This window comes from Microtus pennsylvanicus, chromosome 11, assembly GCF_037038515.1.
Source record: "Microtus pennsylvanicus isolate mMicPen1 chromosome 11, mMicPen1.hap1, whole genome shotgun sequence".
Taxonomy (NCBI): Eukaryota; Metazoa; Chordata; class Mammalia; order Rodentia; family Cricetidae; genus Microtus; species Microtus pennsylvanicus.
Window position 1 is genome coordinate 20,680,092 of NC_134589.1, and position 23,868 is coordinate 20,703,959.

Sequence of the window (23,868 nt, forward strand, 5' to 3'; positions counted from 1 at the left end):
TTTCCTTTGACTGGGTTTCTATGTATAGCCCCGGCTGTCCTGGAACTCGATCTGTACACCCCAGGCTGGCCTTAAACTCACAGAGTTCTGCCTGCCTCTGCCTCCTGAGTTCTGGGATTAAAGGTGTGCGCCACCACTACCTTTTTGGTACTGTTCCCATTCCACAGGTGATAACATTGAGGTACAAGGGTATTAAGTAACTCATCCTAGGTCATGTTGACCTGATCCACATCCTAGCAGTGTCTCTCCAGAGGCACTCTGTAAACCGCTGTACCCCATTGCCTCTGCCTGTTCAGAGTGAGAAAACCGCTCCACAGTGAACTGTTCTCCCTAAAGACCCCTGCCCCTTATAGATTTGATGAGTGATTGGTGAATGAAAGCCGAGATCTAATCCTCAGTGCCCCGCTCTACTCTCCCCGGCCTCCTGGGTCTACCTCCAAGTTCGGGGTTCCTCCTGAGCCAAGTGAACTGTTTTTCTGACCTGCTCATATCCGATATCCCAGGATCCTTTGGCCTTGTCTCCTTCCTGCAACCTTTGCTGGGCACAAGTTCAGACAATTCCACATGCATCAGGAAGGGAAGTGCTTGGGCTTGGCACCTCAGCAGTGCCCTTTGGCCCAGTGTACCAAGTCGACAGTGCAACAAGGTGGCTTGTTCACCTGGGATCTTTGGACTTCCACTCTTTCTGCGGGAGTCAAATCAGGAAATGGATGTGGAGTGGCTTTTTACATTTGAACACAAAAGCTATGTGAACGTAACAGCGACTAGTGGCTGCTTCGGTTTCAATAGAGATGCATTTGAGCTTTCAGAAATGGGTGCAATGCCAAGCCGGGCACCGTCACCAAGGCCGTTTACTCCAAAAACCTCCAATTCTTCTCTCTGTCTCTCTCTCTCTCTGTCTCTCTCTCTGTCTCTCTCTCTCTGTCTCTCTGTCTCTCTCTGTCTCTCTCTCTCTCTCTGTCTCTCTCTCTCTCTCTCTGTGTATGTGTGTGTGTGTAGATCAGAGGTCACCCTTATGTACCATCTATCCTGTTTTAATTTTTAATTACATTTATTGATTTGTTTGTTGGCACTTGTATGGATGCACATTTGCACGGCACACATATAGAGGTCAGAGGACAACTTGCAGGAGTCAGTTTGCTTTTTCTACCATGTGGGACCCAGGGATCAACCTTAGGTTGGCAAGCGTGGTGGCACATGCCCTGACCTTGCTTTTGGACACATGTTTTTTACTGCCCAGGTCTTGCCAAGTAGGCAAGTAGGGTACATTTGCTAGCTGCCAATCTGCCTGTCTCTGTCTCCACCTCCCTAGTGCTAGTATTATTAAAAGTATAAACTACCAGAGGGGCTAGAAAGATGGCTCAGCAGCTAAGAGCACTGGCTGCTCTCGCAGAGGACAGGAATTCAATTCCCAGCACTCACATGATGGCTCACAACTGTTCCTAAATCCAATTCTAGATCAGACACTCTCTTCTAACGCCTGTAGAGGATCCATGTATGTGGTGCTCTTACATGCAGGCAAAACACTTATGTACATAAAATAAAAGCAAACAAAGTCTATTTTAAAATAAGTGAAATTATGTGCCACTATGCCCTGTTTTGTTTTGTGTGTGTGTGTGTGTGTGTGTGTAGGTTCTGGGGACAGAACTTGGGTCCTCATGCCTACATAGCAAGCATTTTGTCAACTGGGTCATTTTCCTAGCCCAAGGAACTCCAGTTCCATGCTGAGTAAATAACAGACCCAGATAGGCAAGGAGCTGTAATTCAGCGTGCGACCCTCCGTTATAGAATCCAGACTGATTTCCACAGGGATGGGCGAGAGCAAGCCGCCGTTTGCACAGGCAAAGGTAACGGGAGTGATGGTGGAACTGAGCTTTAGTGAAGGAAGGCGGTGTCGTCTCCTGGAGAAGACAGGAAAAGAGAAAGGCGCTGAAGGAAGGAAGGTGAGGGGAGCGCTTGGGTTGAGGGGAGAGGATGGTAGAGCCTGTTCAGTGGAGGCGTGAGGTCCGGAACATCAGCATCACAATGTGTACGGAATGCTTTCTTTTGTGCCACCAACCAGCTCTCAAATCATGACACAGAGACTAATTATTAGTTTTGAATGCTCGCCCTAGCTTAGGCGTGTTTCTGGCTAGCTCTTTTAAATTAACCTGTTTCTCTTTGTCTGCCTTTTGCCTCAGGACTTGTTACCTTTCTTACTTCTGTGTATCTTACTTCCACAGCTTCCCTGTGTCTGGCTGGCATCTGCCTGGCTTCTTGCCCTGGGTGTGTCCCTCATTCTCTGTTCCTTCCCTCATTCTTCCCATTCTTCTCTTTCTGAGCCTAGATTTTTCTTCCTATGTATTCTGCCTGCCAGTTATTGGCCACTCCGCTCTTTATTAGTTAGACCAATCCAATGCCTTAGGCAGGCAAGGTGAAGCTAATGTAACACATCTTTACATAATTAAACAAATTAAACAAATGCAGCAGAAACAAGAGTAACACTTCTTTACCCAGTTAAAATAATATTCCACAGGGGGCTAGAGAGATGGCTCAGAGTGGTGTGTATGCTCACAAGTACACACGTGTGTGTAGAAGGACCCTTTTTTGTTCCACTAGCCAGTTCCCAAATAACCACACAGATACTTATTATTAATTATAAATACTTGGTTGACTGCTTAGACTTGTTTCTACCCAGTTTTTTTTTTTTTGGTGTTTCGAGACAGGGTTTCTCTGTGGCTTTGGAGCCTGTCCTGGAACTAGCTCTGTAGACCAGGCTGGTCTCGAACTCACAGAGATCTGCCTGCCTCTGCCTCCCGAGTGCTTGGATTAAATCTACCTAGCTCTTATAACTTAAATTGAGTCATTTATATTAATATACATGCTGCCCCAGGCTCATTGAACTCATTTATGATGTTCCCATGTTGTTCCTTCTGCATCTGGCTTACAGCTCTCCTGACTCTGCTCCTTCTCTTCCCAGTGTTCTCTCTGCCCCCTAAATCCTGCCTAGCTATGGGCCAATCAGCTTTTTATTAGCAATGAGAGCAACACATTTTCACAGTGAACAGTGTGTGTGTGTGTGCACAGAAGCACACATATGGATGCCATAGGACATGTATGGAGTTGATTCTCTCCTTCCACCTCTGTGTGACTTCTTGGGACTAATCTCCTTTCTGGAGCATCTCTCCATGGAAGACCATCTAGTCAAAAACGAGATGCTCTGGCCAGCACAGAACACCAGTAATAGGGAAGGGGGCTACCATGACATTCCACAGCCACTTCTTGCATAAGGAGGTGTGAGGTAGAGGCTCCAACACCAGCTTGTTCAAATTGGGCTAGTCTTGTGCACCAAAGAATATAATGCCAGTGCCTCCTGGGCAGATGCAGGAGGGAGGCCCTGCTGGGGCCTCTGGTCAGGGTTTCCGCCTTTTCGACAGTTGCAGCTCCATTGAGAAGATGCAGTTGTTGTGAGATGGCCTTCTGTATATCTGTTTTTTTATTAGTTGATGAATAAAGCTGTTTCAGCCAATGGCTTAACAGAGTAAAGCCTGGTGGGAAATCTGAACAGAGAAAGAGAGAGAGAGTAGGCAGAGTCAAGGCGAGGCCATGTAGTCACACCAGTAAGCCACAGCCTTGTGGAGAGATGGCTCAGTGGTTAAAAGCACTGCCTGCTCTTCCAAAGGTCCTGAGTTCAATTCCCGGCAACCACATAGTGGCTCCACAACCATCTGTAGTGAAATATGGTACCCTCTTCTGGCCTGCTGGCATACATGCAGACAGAATACTGAGAATACTGTATACATAATAAAAAAATAAATCTTTAAAAAATAGAAATGGGTTAATTTAAGATGTAAGTGTTAGTTAGGAATATGCAGGAAACAAAAACACAGTCTCTGCTTTCATGTCTGGGCTGCGTCCACCAGCCCTGGCCCCAGGTGCTTGGTCAGAAAGCTCATCACAGCTGTTAGCATATCAGGGCTCAGGTCTGCTAACAGCTGACCCTGGCCAGGGTATGCTAGGGCTGGGTAGTAGGAAGTATGAAGGAGCCAGGCCCACCTAACTCCCTCTCTAGTTTTTCCTTGCTCTGCTCTTCCTTCTCCTAGGCCTACTACCAGCACCCTAGATAGGCAGAAAGAATGAAAACATTCATAGCTAGACGCCTACCACCTCAGGCTCCGGTTCTGAATGTAGGCAGGAAATAGAAAGGCCACACTACAGAAAGGACCTGGCAAAGGATACCTCCCCGCCCTGTTAGAGTCCTGGTCTCTGGATGACACCACAAGCAACAGAAGCCCTGGGTAGAACGGCAGGGCCAGAGCAGGAGCAGAAGGGGTGACTGGCGGAGGAACCTTGACTTCAAGTGACTCATCGAAGTCGTCTCTGTCCTGTTCCAAACCAAGCAACACACTTAAGGCCAGGGGTAAGAAGTCACGTGGGCTGCCGGGTGAGCTCTGAAGAACAGCTGGTAGGCAGTGCTGCTGTGCTCTGACCCTGGGGCTCTCTCTCTCTCTCTCTCTCTGCTCTCTCTTGGTTACAAGCTGCAGATGAACCTTGCTCTGCACCTGAGTCACAGCTGGCTTCCCTCATTCCCACTTTCCTTCCGATAGTTTGAAGCACTTCAAACCCTCCTCCCCACCATCTTCCGCCCCAGCCCCGCCCCATCACAATCCTCCAGCAGCTTTTGATACAGCGGGCAAAGAAAAGAGGAGAAGCTCCGGGAGGAGGCGGGCTGTGGGACCGAGGGTGTCCTTTTGTGGCGGCCTGAGAGTTCTAGGCATCGGAGAGGAGAGTGCGGTGTGCCGAGGAAGCTGGAAGCTGGATGCTTCCTTGATGAGGAGCCAGGAGCACACACCAGGCAACCGAAACCCTCACGTCCCCTTGAGCATGATTGAAAGGCAGGCCAGGTCAGAGGTCAGGTGCGGTTGGGGCATTGACCTCCAGGTTACCCTTTATAGCCAGTACTTTCAAATGGAAAATCCTCCGTGAGGGTTAATGTTCCTTGTCAGTTTGATGGACCTGGAGTTACTTAGAATATGAGTCTCCAGGCTACCTGTGGGGGAGTTATTCAGCTTTGGAGCAGCAAGTGGATTATGCCATGGGAGGCGGGAAGACCCACGCTGGAAGTAGCTGGCACCATTTCCTGGGTTTGGGCTCCTGACTATATAGAAGATAGGAAGGGAATCAAGCACCAGCATTCATTCTGCCCTCTCTGCTGCCCCCTCCCCCCTCCAGACAAGGTTTCTCTGTGTAGCCCTGGCTCTCCTGGAACTAGCTCTGTAGACCAGGCTGGCCTTGCATTCACAAAGATCCGCCTGCCTCTGCCTCGCAAGTGCCGGGATTAAAGATGCGCACCGCTGCCCGGCCCTCCCTGCTCTCTGACTATGGGTGCCATGTGACCAGCGGCGTCCAGTCTCTGCCATGCTGGACTGCTCCTAAAGATAAACCCTTCCCTTTCTTGCCACTGTGGGCTAAAGTTGTTTTAAGTTTAAATCACTGTGCTTAAGAGCGCTATAAAACAATAACAAGTCTTCCCTGAAGTCACTGTGTCACTGGCTGGACTTTTGGAACTTGGTGGTGGCTCCTCCCCCTTCAGAGCTGTCAGCATGAGCTCATTCCAAGGCTGTGAAAACAGAAACTCTTCCAGCGGGATGGGATTTCCACACAGTCGTGTGCTGTGCGACAATGATGGTCTTGTACTTTGTAAAGATTTGCCACTTGTATTTTAATAAAACGCTGATTGGCCAGTAGCCAGGCAGCAAATATAGTTGGGGTGACCAGGCAGGAAGTAGAGGTGGGGCAACAAGAACAAGAGAATTCTGGGAAGAGGAAAGAGTCAGTCTGCAGTCGTCACCCAGACAGAGAGGAAGCAAGATGAGAATGCCTCGCTGATGAAAGGTACCAAGTCAGAGACAAGAATAATGGGTTAATGTAAGATGTAAGAATTAGTTAAACCTGAGCTAATAGGCCCACCAGTTTATAATTCATGTAAGCTTCTGTGTATTTCTTTGGGACTGAAAGGCTGCGGGAACAGTCCATCTCTGTCAACAGTCATGTGTCCCCTGTTCCCGGTTTGTCTGTCCATCTGTCCATCCATCCATGTCCCTTCCCCCAACTCCACCGAGCAGCCCTCTTTTCCTCTAGTGAAGTGAGATGGGCTTCTTTCTCTCTTCCTTGTCCTGTTAATCCCACTACCGCAATTCAAAGCCACATTTGAAGCCAGTTTTAAATGATTACCGTCTAGATGGATGAACTCTAGCCAGATTATCTCTGGGGTTCCAGGAAAGGTCCCAGGACCACGGATGGCAAGGGCTTAAGAAAGAAAACCCATAATTCATTGCATTTCATATCAGGTCCAACATCCTGACGTATTTCCTGCCTATGTACCTCCCGCACACATGTGAGCAAGCACATCCGGTGGAGATGGGTCAAATGAACTTGTTTAGGGAGTGAAGACGTGTGGTGTGTTGTCTCCCATAAACAGTCACCTCCATCCTCTCACGACCTCTCTGACCTTGGGCGAGACGCTTGCAGATCAGAGGCTTTTTTATTTCATGGATCTCTATGGCAGAGTCGTTCAAACTTAAAATGTAACTTTGCTCTCACAATCCGACTTTTGCATTCTGCAGCAGCTCTCTGAGGTAGGGGGTGGGGGACAAGACTTTATGATAAATATTGCTAACTGAAAACATGTTTTTGGAACATTTGGGGGAGCATTTGGTAAACAAGCACAAAATATTTGGTTAGAGATTTAGGAAACATGACCGCATGTAGCCTGGTTAGTTCAGGATTTGCCTGGTGTGCACAAAACGCCTATTCCATCCCCAGGTGCATGAAAAGCAAGCATGGCGGTGCACACCTGTAATCCCAGCCCTCAGGAAAAAGGAGTTCTGGGCTATCCCCTGCTACATAGAGTACTCAAGGCAAGCCTGAGCTATGGGAGACTTGGTCTTCATTTAAAAAAAATAGTAGACAGGAAGAGGATGCTGTGACAGACGCTTCTGTCATCTGATGAATTCCTTTGATTCCTCTGGCATCTCCTTCTGGGGAGGTCCGGAGTGGGCGTGGAGGACAGATGGAGTAAGAGGGACGGAGGGCTTCTGCAGTAGAGGGAAGAGAGGCAGGAGGAAGACTTTGGAGAGCTTCCCTAACAAAGGAAAGCAGGCCACTGGGGAATTCTGTGGGACCCACAAGTGAAAGTGAGCGTGTCCCTATCCTGGGGGGGGGGGGATGAGGAACTAAGTCTTCTTCCCACCCAAGGCTTGGAGAAGTGACAGCCTCAGAGAGGAGCCGTAGCCTGCTCCCTCCCCCACCACCCCATTATCAAGGCAGCAGAAAGGGGGGTAGCGCTGTGTCATCCAGATGAAGTCTTGCACTGCCGCCTGGAGCAGCCCATGTCAGAGACCGCTCCTTGGGAGTGAACACAAAACACATCCAAGGGGAGAAGACAGAGTTTATTCCTGGGCCAAATGTGCCTGACCCTTGTCTGGGACACGGCTTTAGGTTGCCTCAAGGAGCATATTTCAATGTGAAAATTATTTCATGAGTTTTTATAGTTACATACCTCAAGAAAGTCATAAGCTGTTGTGCGATGCTTTTGCTCTTTTGACTTTTTGGACTCTTTTGGCTTTTTGGCAGGCCCCCACCACCCCGCTCCCAAATAAATCACACACGGAGGTTTATTCTTAGTTAGGAACGCCCAGCCTTAGCTTGGTTTGTTTCTTGCCAGCTTTTCTTAAATTATCCCATCTATCTTTGGCCTTGGGGCTTTTGTCTTTCTCTATTCCTGAATACCTTTTCTTTCCTTTTTGTTCTGGTCCAGCTATATAGCTAGGTGGCCGGGTGGCCGGCCCCTGAAGTCCTCCTCCTTCCTATCTCGTACCCAGATTTCTCCTTCTATCAATTCTCTCTGCCTGCCAGCCCTACCTAGTTCTCTGTCGTGCCTTGCTACTGGATGTAAGCGCTTTATTAAAAAAAAAAAAATCAGGTGTTTTAGACACAACTTCACAGAGTTTAAAAAAAAATGCAACATAGACAAAAGTAACCTTAAAATAATATTCCCCAACAATAAGTCAAGACATTCTCAAAAACACTGAAGGAAATCTCAGGTTAGTGGGATGTGGCAAAATGGGGAGATCCCTGGGATAGGTTTCAGATGCTATACAACATTGTTTTTAGCTTTGAGATGCTAGATGTTAGCTGCTTGCTAAGTGAATGCATCCCCAAAGAGTTTTTGTTTGTCTGTTTGGTCTTTGTTTTCAGACAGGGTCTCATGCACCCCAGGCTGGTACTGAGCTCACTGTGTGACGGAAAATGACCTTGAACTCCTGATGCCCTTGCCTCTTCTTTCCACACGCTGGGATTACAGGGGTGAGCACCCACTCCAAGCTTCAAACGGTTTTACCTTACAGATGCAAAGATGTTGGGCTAACCACACAAGTGGGTTACAGAGACTGAAAGTAGCCCAGGATGTCTTAGCTCAGGATCCGCAACATTTCAGCTCTCCACAACCGTGAACCAGTCAGTCCGCCTCGCAGAGTCTTTAACATAGCCCTGGCTTTTCTCTGGGAGTTTCAGTTCCAGGAGAAGCTGTGACGATTTCATTAAATGCCTGAGTTAGTCACTTTATTTTTCTATTGTGATAAAACACCATGGCCAAGGTAACTTACAGAAGGGTTTATTTTGGGCTTTGGTTCCATAATGAAGTGGTCAGCATGGCAGTGGGTGGCTGGAGCGGCTACTGAGAGCTTACACCTTGAAAACTACACGCACCGGAAGCCCAGAGAACAGGCTCGATAAGTTCTCAAAACCCATCCCCAGGGACAAACTTCCTCCAGCAAGACCACACCTCCTAAGCTTCCCCCAAACAGGGCCACCACCTGGTGACCAAGCACTCAAATGCCAGAGACTATGGGGGCATTTCTCATCCAAACCATCACAGTGCTTCAGAAAACAGCTTCAGGAAGAGGTTTTATGAAACAGTTGGCATCTATTGAGGAAAGGGCTTAAGGGCTGGAGAGACGGCTCAGAAGTTAACAGCACTGGCCGCTCTTTCGGAGAATCCTGGTTCCATTCCCAGCACCCACATGGCAGCTCCCAACTCCCTGTAACTCCAGCTCCAGGGGTCAGACACCCTCTTTTGGCTTCTGCAGGCATCTGCACACACACACACACACAACAGCGAAAGGGTTGGGGGTCAAGGTGCATGCCTGTAATCCTAGCACTGAGCTGCATGGTTGCTGTGAGCTCCCAGTCCGTCTGGGTGACATCATAAGCTCCAGGCTTGTCTGAGCCACAGGGTGAGACCCTTGTTTTACTTTGTGTTTTTTCTTTTCTTTTCTTTTCTTTAAATTTATTTATTATGTATACAATATTCCATCTGTGTGTATGCCTGCAGGCCAGAAGAGGGCACCAGACCCCATTACAGATGGTTGTGAGCCACCATGTGGTTGCTGGGAATTGAACTCAGGACCTTCGGAAGAGCAGACAATGCTCTTAACCACTGAGCCATCTCTCCAGCCCCGTGTTTTTTCTTTTAATTCTTAAAGAAAATAAGGTGACCAAGTGTGATTATGCACACCTTTAACCCCAGCATTTGGGAGACATAGACAGTATCTCTGTTTGTTTCAGGCCGGTCTAGTGTACATAGCAAGTTTCAGGATAGCCAGGGCTACAGAAACCTTGTTTAAAAAAAAAAAAAGGAAAGGAAAGGAAAGGAAGGAAGGAAGGAAGGAAGGAAGGAAGGAAGGAAGGAAGGAAGGAAGGAAGAAGAAAGGAGTAAAAGGTGTGTGTATAACTGCGTGTATCTGTGTATCATTCTATAATGTGTGTTTGATTGTACATATTTGTGCAGGCATATGTTTGTGTGTGCATGGACCTGTATTTGCTGTGTATGTACGTGTGTGAGTATGTTTATGTGTGAGTAAATAGATGTGTTTACATCTGTGAGTGTGTGTGTGTGCCTTTTGTGTAATTATGTTTGTATGTGTATGTACGCGTGTTTGGGGTGTATGGGTACGTTTGGGTATATATGTGTTCTGCTTATTTGTTCACAGTGTGCATATATATTTTTTGTGTGTACATGCATGTGTGTGTGCTTGGTCCCATGTTTATCTCTGCATCTGCGGATGTTCTTTGTGTTTACTTATACACATACTTATGTGTGCATGTATTCAAATATACATGTTTCTGCCTGCATGAATCTGTGTGTGTATGTGTGTTTGTGTGTGTGTTTATGCTTATACAAATATGTGTCTGGTACGCATGTACATGTGTGTGCGTACATGTAAAGATGCCTAGACAAAGGGTTGTTGTAGAACAATTTTTAGGAAAAAAAAATGGAGGGCAAAGGGCACAGACCTAGAAATCCCTGAAAGTCTTCTTAGAAAGAACAGACGCCGAGGAGGAGGTGTTGGAATTCCAGGTAGGAAGGAGCTCTGGGAGGAGTCAGCAAGAAGTGGTCTCCTCTTTCTCACTCCAACATTTGCCAAAGCAAATGACCATGTCAGATGTCCATGGTCCATGGGTCACCAGGGGAAGGGCAGCGGGTTGAGGGGTGATTTCTTGAGCCAGAGCCATGTGGTGTAGAACACTGTTTGGAGGAACAGGTGTGCCCAGGTGAAGACAGAGAAATACTTCTGCCCCCTGGAACTGCAGGGCCAGGCAGCAGCTTGTCAAGATGTGGGTCCCTAGGCAAGGGCCAATCAGTATCTAGAGATTGAAGAACCAGCATCTCAGCTAGCTCAGCAAGCTGAGAAAGGAGGGCCACACTTTTGAAGCCAACCAGGGCTATGTAGCAAGCAAGGCCACTCTGAGCTACATACTGAGACCTTGTCTCAAAAAACCTACATAAATAAATGAATAAATATGGAAAGAAAATAGTGGGATATTCCTGAGGAGCTGAAACGGAGGTTTTGCCTCCACAGGCAGGGGAGTTGAGAATTAACACAAAGAAGAAAGAAGCTGATGGGAAAAAAGGCAGACTCTTTTACTCCCAGTAGTCGGAAAGCAGAGTCAGGCAGGTCTCTACAAGGTCATGGCTAGACCGCTCTACATAGTAAGTTGTAGGCTATCCAGGGCTACATAGTGAGACCCTATCAAAACAAAAATCTTCAAAAAGGGCTGGAAATCCTCCTCACTTCCCAAGGTTCATTCATTCCATGGTTTTCCAGCCAGGCTGTGTAAGTGCCCACAAGTGCTAAACCATTTACTGGGAAATCAGCCTCCTGGAAAGGAAATTGATGGTGGGGAGGCTCTCTCTTTGATCAGCAATTGAACATGCTGTTCTCTGCCCTGGAGCCTCTCCACATTCTCATCCCTCCATCCCAGGCAACGTTTATTTCTCTGTAATATCAGTTTAGACATCCCATCCTCTAGGACAGAGGTTCTCAACCTTTCTAATGATGCGAACCTTTAATGTGTGGTGACTCCAGCCATAACATTATCTTCATTGCTACTTTCTAACTGTAATTTTGCTGTTATGAATCGTGATGTAAATATCTGTGCCTTCTGATAGTCTTAGGTGACCCCTATGAAAGGGTCGTTCAACCCTCAAGGGGGTCGTGACCCATTGGTTGAAATCCATTGCTCTAGCAGGCCTTCCCCAACCCCTCATACTGACTTCCTCTATCCTTGTGACAACCACGACTCCGTGACCTTTCTTTGCCCTGTCCGCAGAAACTGTCTGTGTCTGTTGGCACTGTATAGCAGGGCTGGAGTCCCTGAAGAAAGGCCAGGACTGAGGCTGAAAACTCAGTTGCATCTGAAGTCTCAGAATTGAGGAGGTCATGGACAGAAGTTGAAGCTTGGCACCACATGGCCTGGTCCTTCTCTCTCTGAAGAGAGCCCAGGAAAGTCCTCTGGTAATGGTGCAACCTAGTCACAGAGACCGCAGCACTTTAAAGATGCCAATACCCTGGAACAACCACTAGGAACGGCATAGTTGTGAAGAGGAAGCCATTCCGAGTCTGTGAGACAAACTGTGCCTGCCATGGATGGGAGAGCCAGAGAAGTATGACTGTTCAAATTCTCAGAAGCCCAGAAGATTGTGGGCGGGTCTCAGACACTTGAGTTATTTACGCTGTTGGAGTGTGGTTTGCTTTGTTCAGATTGTGACTGTGTCCTGGCTCCTTCTTCTTACAGCAAGAAAGTATTTAACGTTTTTCTCATTTTACGGGCGTCTGTAGTTTAAAAACATTGGCATTTTATGGCGACTTCAGATATTTTAGAGAGGCCTGGAACTTTGAAAGAGATTTTGGATGCTTTAAAGAGACCAAACTTTTAAAGTATTTGATTTTGTAAAGACTGAAGAACTTTTCAAGCTATGCTATGTTTCATATTGTCTTATGAACATTAACATACCATCTTGGGGAAAAATGAAAAAGGAAAGGTTGTAGCTGAACAGTACAGTGCTTATGTGTCAAGTTGATAAGGAGTTAATTGTGTTGATTAGTTTTACATTGCTTTGACATAAGATGGAGTCACTTGGGAAGAGGACTCTCAATTGAGAAAACGCCTCCATACTACTGGCCTGTAGGCAGGTCTGTAGGGCTTTTTCTTCATTAGTGATAGATGTGGGTAGAGCCAGCCCATTGTGGGTGATGGCACTCATGGGCTGGGGTCCTGGTTGCTTTAAGAAAAGCTGACTGATGCCAGGCGGTGGTGGTGTGGTACACACCTTTAATCTCAGCACTCTGGAGACAGAAGTAGGTGGATATCTGAGTTCAAGCCCAGCCTGGTCTTTTTAATTTGTGTATGTGTGTGTGCCCGAGAGTGCATGCACCCTTGAGAGGGGGAGGAAGGGAGAGAGAGAGAGGGAGATGGGGGGAGGGAGGGGAGTAGAGAGAGGGGAAAGTCTGAGGAGGAAAGACTCCTTTAGCCCATGACTTTGGAAGGTTCTGTCTCTCATGGTGGGGATGACATGGTAGAGCACAGCAGGTCACGTCATGGTAGACCAGGAAGCAGAGAGAGTAAGACAGGAAGCGACTGGAGATAACGTATCTCAAGGGTTCATTCACCCAGTGGTCTGCTTCCTTCAGGTTGGCACCATGTTCTCAGTTTCTAGAGCCTCCCCAAATAATGCCAGTATCTTCACTCAAATCATGTTATCTCTGGACTAAGTCAGTGTCTGTGGTGCTGTGACTGCCCCTGGCCCCATCATCACAGGGACAGCGAGCAGGGGCGAAAGGCCCCACGGTGTCTGAGCCCTTGAATGTGTCTCTCTGTTCAGAAGCTGAGCAGCACCCATATCTGTTCCTGGCACTTCCCCTCCTGGCCCAGCCTGAGCAGAACTCCAATTCCATCGCTTCTCCTTATCCCTTCCTCTGAGAGAGGCAGTGGGGATGGGGGGAGCTGCTGACTGAAGCTTAACGTTTCCCCAAAGTTGACCCGAGAAAGGCAAGGGCGGTACCACAGGCCACCTCCTTCTTCAGCGCTCAAGATCTCAGACTATCTCTCCCCCAACACACACAACATATTTGAAAAAAAGAAACAGAAAAGACAGGACAGTTCATGTTTGGGCCACTTGTTTATTCTGATGAAGCAATAATAGTCACATGGTTCAGTACATGGGATGTTCTGAGTGGCATTCAGTACCCAGTTCCCGCTCTCACCCATCCTCCTCCCCAGAGGTAATCAGTGTTACTCATTTCTCAATGCAGGAATAAACAAATACGCACTTATATCCTCTTCATATTTAGGTTTTCTTTTTGTCTTTAAAGAATTCTTTTTATTTCTGTGTCAGCGTCTGGGTGGGATATGTACATGAGGACAGGTGCCCATGAAGAGGGCGTTGGATGGCCTGGAGCTGGAGTTACAGGTGGTTGGGGTTTTTTTTTGTTTTGTTTTGTTTTGTTTTTTCGAGACAGGGTTTCTCTGTGGCTTTGGAGCCTGTCCTGGAACTAGCTCTTGTAGACCAGGCTGGTCTCGAACTCACAGAGATCCGCCTGTCTCTGCCTCCCGAGTGCTGGGATTAAAGGCATGCGCCATCACTGCTCGGCAGTTACAGGTGGTTGTGAGCACTTAATGTGGGTGCTGAGAACCAAACGTGGGTCCCCTGCAAGAGCGGTTTGTGCACCCTTAACCACTGAGCCATCTCTCCGGTGCCTTTCTTTCATTTTAACGGTGCTGAGAATTAAACCCAAGGCCTTGTATACAATGAACAAAAAGAACCCATCTATCTATTGTAAAACTGTGCCTTGGGTTCTCTACCCCTGAGTCACATTTCGAGCCCTTGGTTTTGTGAGATAAAGTCTCACTGTGCAGATCAGTCAAGCCCCAGACGGACTCTGGGATCACAGCTGGGCACTATCACAGCTGTCTATGTTCTCCTTGCTCTAAAAACACAAGCAGGGAGTGAACAGAAGCATTTCTGTATGCCCTTTCCCAGGGAAGGTTACTTCCTACTAACAAGTAATGACAGAACGGTTTTCAGCTCAGTTGGATTGCACTGTAAGACTGTCACAATGGGCCTAGCCTGGTCAGTCTGCTCAGGAATTGGGGGAGGGGGGGCTTGTTTCCAGCCACTGGTGTTTCTTTGTACTGTCCCCTGTCCAGAACTCAGGGAAGCCAGTGACGGGAATCCCTGAAGCAGGTCCCATGAAGCCATATCCCTCTCTATTATGCTCATTTGCATGTCTGCTTCTAATTGGACATCCCTTGCTTTGAGCATGAAGTCCCAAGATTTTCTCTTTCTCACCTTTGATGTCCTCACATGGTCCCTACTCCACTGGTCCCAAACTGACTATTGCAGGGCACAGAGACCATAGTCATGCAGAGCCGTGGAATAAAATAACTGTTTGTCATAATCATAGCAGCTCCAAGCCACCTGCTGTCTCTACGACCATCTTAAAGAGAGCACAAAGCAAGACTATAGCAGGGACAACGCCTACTTTTGATATGTGATAGGTGTTAGGAGCCAAGCAAGCCTGGTCCTTTCCAATAAGATGTTGTTCCATTGCATCTTTGAGACTTTCACACAGACTCGGGACCAGGAGAAGGGAGTGCAGTTGAGAAATGAGGGCTGAGTGAACACAAAGGACAGGCATCCCCTTCGGACTGAGTGGGAAATCCTAGAATGTAAGAGTGAGCAGGGACTCCAGGAGGGAAGAGGGAGGCTGGGGGGAAGAGGATTGTGGACAGGCGTCCCTTTCAGCTCATCTGTGGATGCTCCAGACTCAGGAAGACCCTACTCTGCAGTCTCTAAAGAATTATCCTCATTGCAGAGTCCTCGGAGTGACTATAAAACTTAATAAAAATCAAAAAGAAGAAAAGAAAAAGGAAACATTTAGGAAAAAAAACCCCAACCCCTAGCCATCACCCCAGGTTCCTAGCCAGGGCACTCTTCTCCCGTGGCAGGAACTCAGTACAGCCATGATCAACAAAGCCCATTGTCCCTGTGTGTCAGGCATCATGGGCTCAGGTTGCTTCAGGCAGGGAGGAAGAGACAGCAGAAGAGAGATGGGCTATCAGAGGTGTGAGGACAAAAGAGGGAACTAGACCGCCCTGTGCACTGCCAGCTGTTGCTCCCCAGTCCTTACCCAGGGGCCTTGGCTCAACTGTCCATCCAGGGGACACTTATTTGTGAGTAAAGCCCCCATGGGAGAAGCCAGGGAGGTCAGGGGCACAGGTGGCAGTTTGCGGCAGGCAAGCCAGGGGGTTGACCTCACAGGCACCGACATCCTGGTCCTCCCGAAAATAGATGGAGTCAGCCGAGTAGAAGGAGGGGTCCTCATCAAAGAAGTTGTAGGGTCGGAGGTAGAAGCCCACCCCGTTTCCCACAGTCACCGTGTTGGGGATGTCTTCTGCATGTGGGATGTGCAAAAACCCGGCTGTCACCCAGGCCACCAAGTCCTGCGGGAGAGAAAAGAGGATGGGGAGGTGGGCTAGACACAGCCTCCCTGTACAGCGGTCTGTTCACTAGTCCACACAGCCTCCCTGCACAGAGGTCCATTCACGAGTCCACAGATCTTGAATCTTTAAACAGTGTCTCCTTCAGATGTCCCAGGAGTCAAAACGTAAAAAGCTCATTCCATTTTGGGAACCGCGGCTGCCTCCCTGAGACGGGGGCTCTGCATCTCCATCTCTGCTGCCCTCATCACAACGTCTTTTGCCTGCTCACACCGGAGGGTGATCACTCCAGGTGACTTCCGCTTTTCTTTCCTAATTCTCTAAGAGACCCCAAAGTGTAACTCAGGGGAGAATTGTGAAACAGGGACATTCAGGCCTTAGAAGGTGGGAACAGGGGCTGGAGAGATGGCTCAGAGGTTAAGAGCACTGGCTGCTCTTCCAGAGGACCTGAGTTCAATTCCCAGCAACCACATGGAGGCTCACAACCATCTGTAATGGGATCTGGCGCCCTCTTCTGCTGTGCAGGCAAACCTGCAGGCAGAACACTGTATACATAATAAATAAATCTTCAAAAAAAAAAGTGGTTGCAAGTTGACATGTAGAATGCACCCTTCAAGGCAGGGATGGGAGCTGTGGTCTGTGGTTTTCTCTGTAAAAAACCTCAGGCCTGGAAAGGGCTCAGTCCACAAACCTGAGACTCTGAGGGCTTTAGGACCCACTTGTCTGCACATGACTTCTCAGCTCTAGAAGAGCCTTGCTAGAGCAGTGGTTCTCAACCTGTGGGTCACAACCTCTTGGGGGGGGTCACACTTCAGATATTCTGCATAATACATATCACATTACAATTCATAACAGTAGCAAAATTACAGTTATGAAATAGCAATGAAATAATGTTCTGGCTGGGGGTTACCCCAACATGAGGAACTGTACGAAAGGATCCCAGCATCCAGAAGGCTGAGAATTGCTGTTCTAGATGTCATGATCACATCCACTGACAGGCAAAAGGCAAGAACCAACTCCTTTTCTGAGGAGCTCAGGTGGTTTCCAGGGACCCACCTGTGAGAAGGGAAAGCTCATCCTTGTACCCCCATCTCGGTTCATCCCACCAGCAGCTCACCTCTCCAGCAATGGTCTCATTGCTGATGAAGTTAGAGAAATCCACAGTGGGGGTCCATGGGTCATTCTGGTTGAAGATGCTAGAGCTACTAGGCTCTTTCTCCTTCCTTCGGGTCACAGCAAAGTGGTACCTAGAAGGGCACTGGTTAGGTCTCCATGGTTGCTAAGCCCAACATGATGCCTGTTTCCGATGGGGGCAAGCTCTGTGCTCTGACCAACCTCCACATATGCTCACACAGCGACACCCGGCTCTAGAACCCCTGACACCACACTGGAGGAGGTTCATGTCATACCCCTGCCATTGCACAGAACAGCCCACCCCACCCCTGAACAGAAAAGAGTTCTTCCCTGACTCGAGTCCTTTAAGGGGATATGACAGCCCTACCCGTACCCCTTGTGCCCAGAGACAGGCAATGTTGGAAACAGTCTGATCTGTTTCCAGGTAACCCTCCTCTGCCCCTGCTGCACCCCAGGGCATACTTCCCCAACCATCTCTGATCACCTGCCACTCACCTCCCCCAGCTGAAGGCTTTCTCTATGGGGCTTTTCTGGGGCAGTGGTTCCCCGGCAAAGCTGAAGATCTGGATGCGGTAGCCTCGCCTATGACCCCACTTGTTGCTGTGGTTACTGGCCAGGTACAGGTAGCGAGGGGTGACACCCCCCATGGGGAAGGCAGCCTCCTCCTCTGTCTTCAGCAGCTTCCGAGTCACCTGCAGCCTCTGTATCTGGTGCTCAGGACGCCAAGGTACGTTCATGGGGACAAAAGCCATGTCCTCTGCCCAGGCCCAGTTCTTCAGCCCTGTGTAAAGTGTGTAAGGGCTAGTCATTGGGCCACTCTGGACATTTCTGGCATCCACCTGACTTCAGAGTGTCCCTCCCTGTCCCAAGACCTCCCTCATCCTTCAGACAAAACTATTAACCCATAAATTTAAATATTCAGGTGCTGAAGACATGGCTCAGTGGTTAAGAGTGCTGGGTCTTCCACCGGACTGCAGTTTGCCTCCCAGCACCCATGCCGAGCCATTCAGAAGTGCCTGGAACTCCAGCTTCAATGAGATCCAACATCTTTGGTTTCCAGTGGCATGTACCACTCATGTGCACTCATGTGCACTCATGTACCACTCATGTGCACTCATGTACCACTCGTGTGCGCTCATGTTCACTCGTGTGCACTCATGTACCACTCATGTTCACTCGTGTGCACTCATGTACCACTCATGTGCACTCATGTGCACTCATGTGCACTCATGTGCACTCATGTACCACTCATGTGCACTCATGTACCACTCATGTACCACTCATGTACCACTCATGTGCACTCATGTACACTCATGTGCACTCATGTTCACTCATGTGCACTCATGTACCACTCACGTACCACTCATGTACCACTCATGTGCACTCATGTGCACTCATGTACACTCATGTACACTCACGTACACTCATGTTCACTCATGTGCACTCATGTACCACTCACGTACCACTCATGTACCACTCATGTGCACCCATGTGCACTCATGTACCACTCATGTACCACTCATGTACCACTCATGTGCACTCATGTACCACTCATGTACACTCATGTACCACTCATGTGCACTCATGTGCACTCATGTACCACTCATGTGCACTCATGTACCACTCATGTACCACTCATGTGCGCTCATGTACCACTCATGTACACTCATGTACCACTCATGTGCACTCATGTGCACTCATGTACCACTCATGTGCACTCATGTACCACTCATGTACCACTCATGTACCACTCATGTGCACTCATGTACCACTCATGTACCACTCATGTACCACTCATGTGCACTCATGTACCACTCATGTGCACTCATGTACCACTCATGTGCACTCATGTGCACCCATGTGCACCCATGTACACTCATGTACACTCATGTACACTCATGTACCACTCATGTACCACTCATGTGCACTCATGTGCACCCATGTGCACTCATGTACACTCATGTGCACTCATGTACCACTCATGTACCACTCATGTACACTCATGTGCACTCATGTACCACTCATGTGCACTCATGTGCACTCATGTACCACTCATGTGCACTCATGTGCACTCATGTACACTCATGTGCACTCATGTACCACTCATGTGCACTCATGTGCACTCATGTACCACTCATGTGCACTCATGTACCACTCGTGTGCACTCATGTACCACTCGTGTGCACTCATGTACCACTCGTGTGCACTCATGTACCACTCGTGTTCACTCATGTACCACTCGTGTGCACTCATGTACCACTCGTGTGCACTCATGTTCACTCATGTACACTCATGTTCACTCATGTGCACTCATGTACCACTCATGTACCACTCATGTGCACTCATGTGCACTCATGTACCATTCGTGTGCACTCATGTGCACTCATGTACCATTCGTGTGCACTCATGTACCACTCATGTGCACTCATGTGCACTCATGTACCATTCGTGTGCACTCATGTACCACTCATGTACTACTCATGTACCACTCATGTTCACTCGTGTGCACTCATGTACCACTCATGTGCACTCATGTGCACTCATGTACCATTCGTGTGCACTCATGTACCACTCATGTACTACTCATGTACCACTCATGTTCACTCGTGTGCACTCATGTACCACTCATGTGCACTCATGTACCACTCGTGTGCACTCATGTACACTCATGTGCACTCATGTACCACTCGTGTGCACTCATGTACCACTCGTGTGCACTCATGTACCACTCGTGTGCGCTCATGTACCACTCGTGTGCGCTCATGTACCACTCGTGTACCACTCGTGTGCACTCGTGTGCACTCATGTACCACTCATGTGCACTCATGTACCACTCGTGTGCACTCATGTACCACTCGTGTGCACTCATGTACACTCGTGTGCACTCATGTGCACTCATGTACCACTCATGTGCACTCATGTACCACTCGTGTGCACTCATGTACCACTCGTGAGCACTCATGTACCACTCATGTACCACTCGTGTGCACTCATGTACACTCATGTGCACTCATGTTCACTCATGTGCACTCATGTACCACTCATGTACACTCATGTGCACTCATGTACCACTCATGTACCACTCATGTGCACTCATGTACCACTCATGTACACTCATGTGCACTCATGTGCACTCATGTACCACTCATGTGCACTCATGTACCACTCATGTGCACTCATGTACCACTCATGTACCACTCATGTGCACTCATGTACCACTCATGTACCACTCGTGTGCACTCATGTACCACTCATGTACCACTCGTGTGCACTCATGTACCACTCATGTACCACTCGTGTGCACTTATGTACACTCATGTGCACTCATGTACCACTCATGTGCACTCATGTACCACTCATGTACACTCATGTGCACTCATGTGCACTCATGTACCACTCGTGTGCACTCATGTACCACTCATGTACCACTCGTGTGCACTCATGTACACTCATGTGCACTCATGTTCACTCATGTGCACTCATGTGCACTCATGTACACTCATGTGCACTCATGTACACTCATGTGCACTCATGTACACTCATGTACCACTCATGTACACTCATGTACACTCATGTGCACTCATGTACCACTCGTGTGCACTCATGTATCACTCGTGTGCACTCATGTCTCTGTGAGTTCAAGGTCAGCCTGGTCTACAGAATGAGTTCCAGGACAACCAGGGCTACATGGAGAAACTGAATCGAACTCCACCTTTCCCCCAAAAAAGGAGTGGAAACAGTGACCCAGTGAGAGTTCTGAGATATTTCATACTGAGAACAGAAAAAAAAATCAGGTGATGACTCAATGTAGGGAAGGAAAAAAAAAAGAAAGATGATCTTCAGGAAATCATGACAGCCTTGGCTGTCTCTGTGACCACAAACTTCAGGAGCCGGAACCTCTCCCCAGTACCCACTATCCCCCTGCACTGAAGCCAAGAGTGCCCAGAAAGAGCTGAAAAATCAGGAAAGAGGAGGGTCCATCTCCCACAGGAATGTGGAGCAACGGTTGTTCCAAGCCTCGCTTGCACGCCCAGGGACTCAGCAGACCCAAACACTCCAGAGCTGCAGCACCGTAAGTGGGACAGAGCTGTGCTGGGAAACAAACTGCTGCATGCTTGAACAGAGGCCCATGTGCGCTCAAGGGACTTCTGGGAAACCAGATGCTGCCTTCTCCTTCAGCTTAGCCATTTCCCAAGGTTTCCTAAGGTGGTCACATATATAGAAACGGGCGGCTTTGCACCCAGCTACGGAGCTACAATCTGAATAAAATCCGGCTGCCATCTCTCCCAGCTAGCCCACAACGAAGCATGAAACCCCAAATCTTTCTTTTGTGAATTACCTACATAAACCCCAAGGCAGGGACGACACTTATCCCCCTCCCTGATGTCCCTCCGACTGTCTTACCTGCCACATCCAGGTCCACTTTGAAGTGAGCACTGTGAGTATGTACCGTGCCCAGTGTGTGCTCCTCAACGCGGTTCCCGAACTTTTCACCAGCACCGAAGAAGAATGCTGAGCTTATGTAACCCGTGGCATGGAATTTGACTTCTATGGCCCCGTTGGGATGGAAGACCATGTCCCACACATAGTCGTAATTGAGCAAGGTAGCCACAGATCTGACGACAAGCACTGTCTCCACAACACCCCCAAAATAGTGGGAGTAGAAATCTGAGTGGTGTCGTCGTAACGGGAGGCCTTGGTTCTGTTCAAACACACAAAATGCATCACGTAGTGTCTTGGGGGTCTGAGATTCCAGAAGGAAATGCCAGTCCACATAGGTGGCTAAGTAAGGACAGTCCACCCCACGGGTCAGTGGGGTAGAGTACTTGCCAATGCCAAAATTACCATCCATATAGCAGGTCATCATTGCTGCTGGGGAATTGCCACCATACAGGGCTATGGCCTCCTGGACACTGATTTCATAGGCCACCCTCTCTCCTTGAAAGCGGATATCAAAGATCCTCGGGCCACTGAAAGCTCCAAGGCCAAAAGAGAAAGTCCACAACGAGGAGGCCACTCGAGTCCCCTGGACACTGAAGCGGGGCCCCTGGGGATGGAACTGCAGAGGGGGAGCTGGACCTGGTGGCACTGAGGATTTTAGGGACCAGGACCCACCTGTGCCATTGTTTGGTACCAGCACCACATTTATCAGGCCATTCTCAAAGTGGTCCTCCAGTTGAATCAGAGTATCAAAGTAACGGCCTTGAAAGAACACCTTCTGGATGCTCCACAGGGCCGGGTCCAGGGCCTTATGGTCTACCAGCAGCTCCAAGCCAATAGGGTGTGGGTAAAACCCAGCCCCTGAGAGGTTGTAATATAATCCAAACCAGGTGGTCCGATCCCCCGATTGCAGACCACGGGGGGCTGTAGTCATCGTGAGCAGGTTGTGGCCCCCTTGTTTATAGAAGCAACAGTGATGGAGGAGCCCAGAAACCTGGGGCAGCTCCCTGTGGAAGATCATCTGGTGGATATCCTGATACTCTCTGGCTAGCACAGGGCGCCGGTAATAGGGCACAGGCCCACCATGACGCTCCACGGTCACATCCCGCATGTAGGACGGGTGAGGCAGGGGCCCCACCACCAGCTCAGTCACATTGGGCTGGAGTTGTGCACCAAAGAAGATGATGGCCAGCGCCTCTCGGGCAGGCGGCGGGCCCCCTCCATCCAGGTGAGCCAGGGCTGCAGCCTTGGCAGGCAGCTGCAGCTCCACCGAGAAGACGCAGTTGTCTGAGGGCCGAGCCTGGGCTGCGTCCACCAGCCCTGGCCCCAGGTGCTTGGTCAGAAAGCTCATCACAGCTGTTAGCTCCTCTGGGCTCAGGTCTGCAAAGAGCTGACTCTGGCCAGGATTTGTCCACGGCTGGGCACTAGGAGGAATGGAGGGGCACTGGGGAGGTTGGCTCAGTCCAGCTCCGTCTCCGCTCCTGCCAGCTAACAAAACACAAACCAAGGCAAAGATGGTGATGACAGCCAGAGCAAGAAGCACCAGGGTAGTCTTCTGGGTCATCGTTCCTTGCAGACAGACAGCTTTCCATCAGACGCGGACTCCTCTCGGCTGAATCCAGATGCTAGCAGCTTCTTTGCATTCTGATGTTTTGGCTGAGGGCGGGAGCAGGGAGGCTGGAGCCAGAGTTGGAGGCGGCTCTGAGCTGGCTGCAGTGATATTCACAGACCTTACATGGCTTTGTCCTCCGGCTTCCCCATTAGAATGTGCTCTCTGGGTCAGGGTTTGGGTTGAGAGAAGGGGGAGGAACCCAGTCTGTGCATGGGAACCCACTACCAGCAAGGAGCGGGGTCTGCCCCATAGCCCTGTGCCCCCCAAGCCAAGTTCTTCCCCAGCTCCCACCTTTCGAGGGCCAGATGCTTGCTTCCTTTGCTTTCACTAGGAAGGATCATCTGCCAAAGAAACCCCCTCCTTCAGTCTCTTTCCCAAGCAACATTCCTTGGCCAGGTCTAACCTCCTTTCCTGTGTATCTTTCTGTTGCTAAACTTCCTTGGCTAAAGTTCTTAATATTCTCCCGGGAACTCCACATGCTTTCAAAAGCCAAAGAGTAAACTCAAGTAAAAGTTTTGCAAACCATTTTATTATCAGTTACACACAACCGTTCCTTTGAGATACACACGTGTAAGATAAGGCCTGGTGTAACGTGAACCCCAGTGAGTTTTGAAATGGTAGGATTTGTGGTATTTTGTTTGAGTATTCCAAAAACACTTTTAAACAAATTATCATTTAAACAGCTAGCAGAAGCCAGGAGTAGTGGTGTATGTCTTTCATCCCAGCAGTCCAGAGGCAGAGGCAGAGAGATCACTGCAAGTTGAAGTCAGCCTGGTCTACATGGCAAGTTCCAGGACAGCCAGGGCTACATAGAAAGACCCTGTCTCAAATAGAAAACAACAACAAAACAAAACAAAACA

The 23,868-nt window shown here is 48.9% G+C and overlaps 1 protein-coding gene across 1 annotated transcript; it reads right to left on the minus strand.

Annotated features, from left to right (window-relative positions):
• Nucleotides 1-13,482: 13,482 nt before the first annotated feature.
• Nucleotides 13,483-23,099, minus strand: Aoc3 (amine oxidase copper containing 3). Its single transcript, XM_075990649.1, has 4 exons — nucleotides 21,361-23,099; nucleotides 17,452-17,737; nucleotides 16,940-17,069; nucleotides 13,483-15,825 (listed from the first exon to the last, which is right to left on the minus strand). Exons 1-4 carry the CDS (start codon nucleotides 22,958-22,960, stop codon nucleotides 15,550-15,552), a joined length of 2,292 nt encoding a protein of 763 aa, XP_075846764.1. The 5' UTR covers nucleotides 22,961-23,099; the 3' UTR covers nucleotides 13,483-15,549.
• Nucleotides 23,100-23,868: the final 769 nt, after the last annotated feature.

Bases quoted from the DNA above. Each gene is read 5' to 3' on its own strand.
- Aoc3 (XM_075990649.1), bottom strand. From the start codon at position 22,960: ATGACCCAGAAGACTACCCTGGTGCTTCTTGCTCTGGCTGTCATCACC. The intron at 17,738-21,360 runs GTAAGACAGTCG...CACTTTACACAG, and splicing joins AGTGGACCTGGATGTGGCAG to GGCTGAAGAACTGGGCCTGG. The intron at 15,826-16,939 runs GTGAGCTGCTGG...TCTCTCCCGCAG, and splicing joins ATGAGACCATTGCTGGAGAG to GACTTGGTGGCCTGGGTGAC.